The sequence below is a fragment of the Hemiscyllium ocellatum genome, chromosome 8, assembly GCF_020745735.1.
Source record: "Hemiscyllium ocellatum isolate sHemOce1 chromosome 8, sHemOce1.pat.X.cur, whole genome shotgun sequence".
In the NCBI taxonomy this organism is placed as follows: domain Eukaryota; kingdom Metazoa; phylum Chordata; class Chondrichthyes; order Orectolobiformes; family Hemiscylliidae; genus Hemiscyllium; species Hemiscyllium ocellatum.
This window is the reverse complement of record NC_083408.1, coordinates 51,650,325-51,658,773: the sequence shown is the minus strand read 5'-3', so window position 1 is coordinate 51,658,773 and position 8,449 is coordinate 51,650,325. Positions and strand designations below refer to the sequence as shown.

Sequence of the window (8,449 nt, the reverse complement as noted above, 5' to 3'; positions counted from 1 at the left end):
CGGACAGAGTTATTGGGAATGATCCGACAGATCTTGAATGTACATTTGCCCCAAGAGTCGCTCACCTTGTAGAACGTACCACACAGTTGACACACAGTATTGCCACATTACCCAAAATGCTGATCAGAGTGAGCTATCTTCCACATTCGAGCCAAACCAAAGCCATCACATTGAGACCTTTCATTACGGATTCGTGGTGAAGGTTTTTTTTCTCATTCAAATCCGTGTAATACTAAATTAGGATCTACTCTTGTGAGGGTCTCGGCTTCAGGCATGATGTGACTCCGCTTGGCATAATAATGCACAACAGCGCATTTTAGTATTTTTTTCTCTCAGCAAGACATTGCAACATATTTGCTGTGCTCTTAACAATTTGTAAAATAAACTATTACATTGGAAATTTTCAATTGTTTCAACATGGCTTGTTGGACTTTGAAACCACTAGCTAAGATGTGTTCTTCGGATCATTAGGGACAATTTGATTATCAAAACTATGACTATCCGGGCGTCACATTCTATCAGGTAAACTCCCTGCTGCCCTTTTAACACGCCTGTACTTCCTAAACTTCGCAGCTAGTGGATTTGATGTGCTTGAGCATGAAAGTAATTGGAGATCTTATGTGTTTTCATGTTGGGTATCCACTCAATCACAGTCAAGCATTTGTCGCGATCTAGTTCCCCTTCCCAATCGCTTCACACACAAAGCAACTTGGCAATAGTCATGGAATTGCGACATTATGTGCACGGTTTCTTTTTGTTTGAATCGATCTTCTGTTAATGGCAGGTCAAGTCTAAACAGCATTGGTACAAACCTGAGAATTTCAATTTGTTTGTAAGTAATCATTAAAATATTCTGATGCGCTTTCTGACACCTCAGCATGACTGCCCTGCGGAAATGTATCCTAACTGCACATTTTTAATGTACAGGCCGCTGAAACCGTCCCAATGATAATATTCTTAAAATCACGATTGTCAGTTTATGCTGATTATTAGGACGTTGGATAAACAGGCGCCTTAGGCCCAGAGTTCAATTAAATTAAATTTCAAAAAAAAACAATGAAATAAATACTCTGCAGTACAATATACACACATATACAATTCAAACAATCTTAGCAAGTCAACAACAAACTATTGGAAAGAAAGGGAGATGGTGGACTTACCAAATGCAAGGCATTGCATTCGACGGCACGTTCCAGCTCAGTGAAACTTCAGGGGTTAAACAGCGGAATGCTCCTCTCCTTTCGTAAAATGGCACTTAACGAAAAAAAACTTTAAACTTTTCCTAATGATATAATGATCTTTTTTGAAAACACTTTGAGGTTCAATTTCTAAGGCAGCCACAGATCTGAAAAGCAGGCGTGCCTTTGACCTGTGCCGCAGCGCAAAAAAAAGGAATTGGAACTTTTTAAAGACGTGACCCGGTTTATTGTTTTCTAATAGACTATGTACAGCATTTTATCAACAGATAGATTGGTTTTATTTTCTAGTTCCGGAGCGCCGGTTTGGAGCAGAGAAACGGGATAGATTATCTCTGGAGAACGTCTGGAGCAGCTAGCGGCCCGGATAACAGCTAACGTCACTGCGTCTTGTCTCTATGTAAATGAAGCTTCACGTTTCTTCAGGTCAAAGAAAACCCTCTTATTGTAGATCCCCTCAGTAACGCCTCGCAAATTCTCCTTTCCTGTTTTTTTTTCATATCAATTTGCTTGTATTTAATTCAGGAGCCACACTTCCTTCTTTCGCATAACCCTGCTTAACATTACAGCGATAACATCTACAGCCGAGATTCATTTTCCTTCGGGCCTATTGTGAGAGGCACTAGCCTTCTTGCGTTACTCGTGGGCATAGTTAATGTAACACAAGAAGAACAAATAAGGGTAGCACCCTGCACAGACCTACAGCGGATCGAATTTGCAAGAAATGTGTTAGTCAAATTTTTCTCACAAATGTGACATCTCAGCTTGTCAAATGTTGTATATTTTCACAGAGAGTTTCAATGCTTTTAGTCATAAATGATACAACCAAAAGTAATTGCCTCCAGATCGCTGCATGAATCAATCTCATCTGAAATGGGGTTACAAATGTACATAACATTCCATTGGCACCGGCTGTCATTTCTACGGAAGAATTTATTTCATAATCATATTGTCCCTGAATCGACAATATCCCCAGCGTACATGAAGAACTCATTCACTTGCTATCAGTGATCACACACTTCAATATGAATTTGGAAATAATACCTCAACGTCAATTGACAAATCGTCAAATCAAATATTAATTTATAACTTTCAACTAAATTTCCTGGTGGGTCGCTCTCTGTTTAAAAATTAACGTTTGTATTTTATACCTGGCAGTGCAGGAGGCATTGGTCTCTTAATGTCTTTTGAAGTCTGTGTATTGTTTCAAAATTGCATGAACTGATGAGGTGACTGTGAAAAGGCAGGCTCCACTTTCTGGGAAACCACATTTAAATCAACAATACATCACTCCAGCAACTACACTAACGTTTGAAATATTTGCCTCAAAGAGTCCTGTGTGCTTCACATCTAAACCACACAAAAAAATCAGCAAATAGTTTGGAAACTAGCGCGACAGTGAAACAAATTTTGAGAGAAAATAGTTTTAGGGATGGATTCAAACCTGTTCCTTTATTCGGTGTGTATAATGCAGAATGAGCCGTGAATTGAACGGTACTAAGAACACGCGGCGCCAATATAAAACTCATTGGGAAGAGTTATATATATTTTTTTAAACGTGAGCATATTAGTTAAATTGGAGCGTAACTTAAACATTATACCAACGGTTCAGCTTAAACGTGGGTGAGTACAACGGGATAAATTAGGCCTAGATAAAGGGGAGGGGTGGTTTCATTCCTGACTAATCTGGTATACTTTGGTCTCTTTGACGGGGATGAGAAATGCATGCAGAAAGAAAGCCATTTATATAAAAAAAAGTATTACTGCAGATCACTATTGCATTTAGCGGTGATAAAGAAAAGGACAAGATGTCAAAACTTCTGAATGTAACCTATTTTTTTTATTTCGGTGCCTTCTGTATAGTAAACATTTTAAGTGACAACACGGGCATATGATCACAATATCACAATCATGAAATTTAGAGACGACATTAACAATCACTCAAGGAATTTATGAGGCATTTAAGCAACACAAGTTACACGTCCGCAAGATTTATCCTTTAAGTACAATAGGTTTACACATTTCACTACAGTTACAGAAAGAAATGAAAAGGGACCTGTTAGTGACCACATACATCGAATTATGCACAACACAAACTAAAGGCAATCATCAATTTTGTCCCCTTCTGATTCTTTTGCAGGCAGTGTTGTAAACTGGAAAATAGGAATTATTTTCAAAGTACTTGTTCGTTTAAACAAGGAGTGCATTTCTAGCCCCGTCTTTGGTCTCAACGTAAACATGAACCATTTTGTAACCAAATGGGAAAAAAAAATGACCGAAGGTTAGGCATGTTTTAAGTAAGGTTACCAAATACAGTACAAATCAAGCGTTCAATTTTGATTGTTTCGAGTGTAAAATGTTTCCGCCAATATTGAGATCAGCAGCCACCAGAAAAGATAACTTCTAATACTGCAAATACGAAAATCTGGTGGAACAGTTGGTTCAGATCTGCCTAATTTAAACTTAGTTGGAATGTAGTCATTTTAAATACACAGTCTACATTAATTTAACTCGTGGTTTCCTATCTAAACCGCCTCAAATTGCACATTGCTGAAACTGAATAAACAAACAATCCTACGGGATTTGACAAAATGCAGACAAAAATGGGGACTTGAATAAAAATACCTGGGCTTCTTTTGAGAATTATTTACAACGCAAATGTGTGTAAAATGTCAACTTACAGTCTTTTCGAAGGGATTTGTTAGTGTATTAGAGGGTTTGAAGAGGGCCCCTGGTTTTGATGTGTGAAGTAGTCAGAAAGTCCTCCAGAAAGTCCTGTGGAGAAACTTGGCAAAGAAGGTCTTAGAGACTCACAGGGGAGAGTAGAAGGCGCCTGTGGAGACGTAGAGGACGCTGTCCTAGCCGTCATTGAAGTGCTGCTTTGAGAAGTCATTGAAGGATGAGGAACATGGGGGAAAAAGTAACTTGTCTGTCCTGCCAGAAGGTTTACCGAGCAGGGATTTAACGAATACGTGCCCGAGCATGGAACAGATAAACCGCACGGCACCGAGGCAGCCAAGGCGGCTGCAGCCGTGAGGTGGTGGGTGGCATAAGGAATTTCTCCGTTCACAAGTCTATCTACACTTAAGCCATTTGATGTTGGAAAAGAGTGGTTGTTTGCCAGAGAGTTCTGAGTTAACACCGAGCTGTAGGACATCGGGTGGCTGGGATAAGGTGAGGTGGTTCCATTATAACTCAAGGTACTGCTGGCTCGGGGGTGATGGAGGGACAGGAATGGCGAGACCGGCCAATATAAGGAACCTGCCCTGTCCATGAAAGTCAGGCCGGTGGAGGTGAGGCGCGCTCCCCGTTTGAAAGCTAACTTGGCCCGCGAGGTGGTGGATCTCCGGCGCAGTTTGCCCGTGGTGCCGCCTATGAAGACATCGTCGCTCGACGGGTCCAGCATCCAGTAATTGCCCTTCCCGGGGTCGTCGTAGTGCCTGGGCACCTTGACGAAGCACTTGTTCAGGCTGAGGTTGTGCCGGATGGAGTTCTGCCAGCCCTGCTTGTTCTCCCGGTAGTAGGGGAAGTTCTTCATGATGAACTCGTAGATGCCGTTGAGGGTGAGCCGCTTCTCGGGGCTCTGCCGGATGGCCATCATGATCAGGGCGTTGTAGCTGAACGGGGGCTTCTCGTATTTGCCGTTCTTCTTCTCGCCCTCCTTGCCGGCGTCTGGCTCCTTGCCGTCGGCCTTCTTCTCCTCGGGCTTGTTGTCCTTGTCGTCCGAGCCGGGTGGCTCCGCCGAGCTGCTCTCGCTCTTGCCGCCGGCGTTGTCGGGCTTGGTGTCGAGAGCTGGCAAGCACGGCTTGTCATCGTGCTCGGGGCCAGCGCGCTGGCGGCTGTCACTCTGCACCGCTTCGGGCACCAGGCTGTTTATGCTGAACGACGACTTGGGGATCATCTTCACTTCTTTCTTATCTCCCATGTCCAACATCACACACACACACACACAGGGGGGGGGAATTTTTTCTTCCCCCAAAAAAAAATCCCGAGAAAAAAAAATAATAATAATAATGAAAATAAATGGTGATCGCCGCAGCACAGTTGGACCGCAAATCGCACAAACGTTGGCAACTCCGTGTAGTAAAAAAAAAGAGCCACTACTTCATGTTCTTAAGAAGAGGTCGCTCGGAGCCAGGCAGCTCCGCGCCCATGGAGCCCGGCCCCTGGCTGCCCAATCACAGCCGCCGGCGCGCCTGCGCGTCGCCCCACGCCGCAGCCAATCAGCGCCGCTTGCACCTCACCCTCCTCCTCCTCCTCCTCCTCCCCACCCAGCCGCCCTCCTCCTCCCCAACCCCCCCTGCTGGCGGAACGCTACAAACGCCAGGGCGGGGAAAGAGGTCAAAGCCGCGTCACCGCCAACCCAACCCCAAAACCCACTCTCCTCTCCTCCCCTCACTTCCCCCCCCCCCCCCCAATTCCAATCTTCCGGATGGTTGGTTTCCCCTCCAACCCAACTGCCTCTCACTCCCAGCACGTTTCCCTTTCTATGCAAAGTTGCTGGAATTTGGTCTCCCTCCTTTTCCACGCAGTTGAGCTCCAAGGGGGGGGGGGGGGGGGGGGGGTGTAGGAGCGGGACTATTTTCTCGGGGCACCAGCTGCCAGTCCCCAGTTCGGATCTCGCCGCGAGTGGCTGAAGCCAAGGATTGAGAGTGAGAGAGGCCCCCAGTACCCCCATCATCTCCTGACCCTCCACACTCCCCACTGAAACACACCTCTCCCATTCCCCCCATCCCTATGCCCATGCAATTCCAGCTCCAGCACATCTCCCAGACCCATGCAGAGTGACTACCCCTGGTGCATGTGTGTGAGGTTGCGCTGCCAACTTGTGAGAAAACTTGGCTCAGGGCGGAGTTGGAGGCGGCTGGCAGGAGTCAGGGTTGAGTCAGGAGCTGGATGGCAGAAACTAGGGCCGGACGGGAAAACGGGCACAGGAACCGGGCAGCTTTAGAGATGGGATTGGGTCAAAGGTTGGGGGCGGGAGGCGGGTTTGGATCAAAGGCTGAGGACAGGCACTGGGTTGGGGGCCGGACATGGGGGTTGGATCGGGGCTGAGGGCTAGGACGAGGTTCGGGGTTGGGGCTGGACTAGGGTTTGGATGACGTGCTGAGGGCCAGGACTGGGTCAGGGGTTCGGAGATGGACCGGGGGTTGGATCAGAGGCTGAGGGCCGGGACTGGGTCAGGGGTTGGGGGCAGGAGCCGGGGTTGGATCACGGACTGGGGGCAGGGACGGGAACTAGGACAGAAGCAGGGTTTGGGAGTTTGTGGCGGGGTGGGCTTGTTGGCGGGGGTCCAGGGAATGGGGCTTGTAGAATGGCCGGCTGACATTGCGAGCCTGATCCCAGAGCATTCTTCCGGCTCTTTCCAAACCGACATCCCCTGCGTGACCTGTCACAGTCTACCCGAGTGTGCTCATTCCATCTGAACTCTGTATCATTCGCTCTGACTCTTGTGCTGTCAGTCATCTGGGATCCATGATGGCGGATGGGGAATGTTGGCAATCAGTTGTAGATTGATTGTGACTTTATGTCGGTCCAAATGCAATAAAAATCCTGCTTTTGTAGACCATTTCTCTGCTCATTACAAGGAAGGAACTCTGAAGTAACAGATGCCAATCTTGGGTTGTAGATAAGTGTTACTGGCCTATAAACGTGTTGTACATCCTGGCTTCTTTATAACAGCCTTTGTTTTATTTCTTTAGATTTAGTTATTAATTAAGATGCTTATACAATATGAGGTGCACTTAGGGCTCTATTCATCGCTTTAACGATGTAGTGAGCTTGTTGTTTAGCTGATACGGTGTCTTAGCACATGTTAATATTTATAACATGTTTGCCGGCTATGCTTGGACCTGGGGTAGTTCATACGACAGGGTCACGCCAAGTGAAGCCGGGACGTCGCGTTGCCTGCAAACATGACCCTCGAATCGCAGAAGCGCCTGGGCGCGTCAAAGCGAAGGCCGTGCTCAGACCCTCGGCGCTGGATTCCTGAACGAACCGGCCGCCCGCTGCATTCGGCTCCCGTTCTCGTGGTAAACGGCAGCTCTCGTTTTTAACCTCATTATGTTCCGGGAGTAAAATGCAAATATGTCTCTGACCTTGTTCCTGCATTTCGCAGTCGCTTTAACAGCCCGAATTTAGCTTAGCACAAAGCGATCAGTATTTTTATTGCGCAATAGCATTAAAATTCTGCTCCAAGACACATCGCCCATTGGTAAAGCCAAACTAGGGCTGTATAATAAATGGGACACTGCATGGATTTGATTGTTTTTAAATAAAAAGGCGTTTAACAAGAATCTCTTATATATTCCAATACTAAGCTAATCTGTAAAATATATTCAAATACATCAAGAAATTAAATATTTAGACTTTATTTTTGATGTGGTGATACATGGTGTGCATGCATCTGCTCTGGGAGTTCCCCGTTGTAAACCAGTGGAATACTGAGGCCAAAAGGTCACCGGTGAAGTCTGAGGAAGGTCGTAAATGGTTTCATACGCGGTGTCTGACGGGGCGCGCACACGTATTTCCAGGGAGCAGTTTGGGGACCGTTCGCTTACCTTCTCGGTATATATTTAGACTCGAGCCTGACCTGCTCGTTTTCGTACTCAGTCTAGCATGAAATGATTTGGCGTAACCGGATTCCTGGGAAAGTACAGGTTACATAAACATTTACTGATGGAGTAACTCCAGTACTTGTACACTGATATGCAGCGAGGAAAGTGTTGATTAACACAAAGAAGAAAGCGAGATTAGCTGATTGCATGCTCATATGAGCAAGCGGTCATTGAATTGTAACTTTTCTATGTAAAAAAAAACTAAACCCAGCTGTTGTTTGTACTAACCACGTTGTTGCTGTGATTTGGCAATACTTAATCAGAGTTCTTGTATAACTATTTCAAAGCCAGTTTACAAACGTGTATCTCGAACTGATTCTGGAACGTGAGGAAAAATAAGATAGGCGTACTGTTTCTGGTATATTATAACATATCGAATTCTGTTTGTTTGACATCATTTAAGATTCATAAGTTGCCACAAGGCAATGAATTTGATATTGATATAGGAAACCCAGCAGATTGCTACGAATGTAAAACATTTGAAGTTGGGTTTCTAAACCTGAAGGCAACTTTTTTTTTGATATTCTATTTAATACTTGAGCAGCCAACTTAACTTACAGTTCATTCCAATAACCTCAACTGCCACAATAACCCACACGGTCAGTATAGAAATTACTGCAGCAATGAACAACAAAA

The 8,449-nt window shown here is 45.3% G+C and overlaps 1 protein-coding gene across 1 annotated transcript; it reads right to left on the bottom strand.

The window, feature by feature from the left end:
• Positions 1 to 3,897: 3,897 nt before the first annotated feature.
• foxg1a (forkhead box G1a) lies at positions 3,898 to 5,130 on the bottom strand. The gene has a single exon (XM_060828377.1). The coding sequence runs from the start codon at positions 5,128 to 5,130 to the stop codon at positions 3,898 to 3,900; it is 1,233 nt and encodes a 410-aa protein (XP_060684360.1).
• Between the last annotated feature and the right edge of the window lie 3,319 nt (positions 5,131 to 8,449).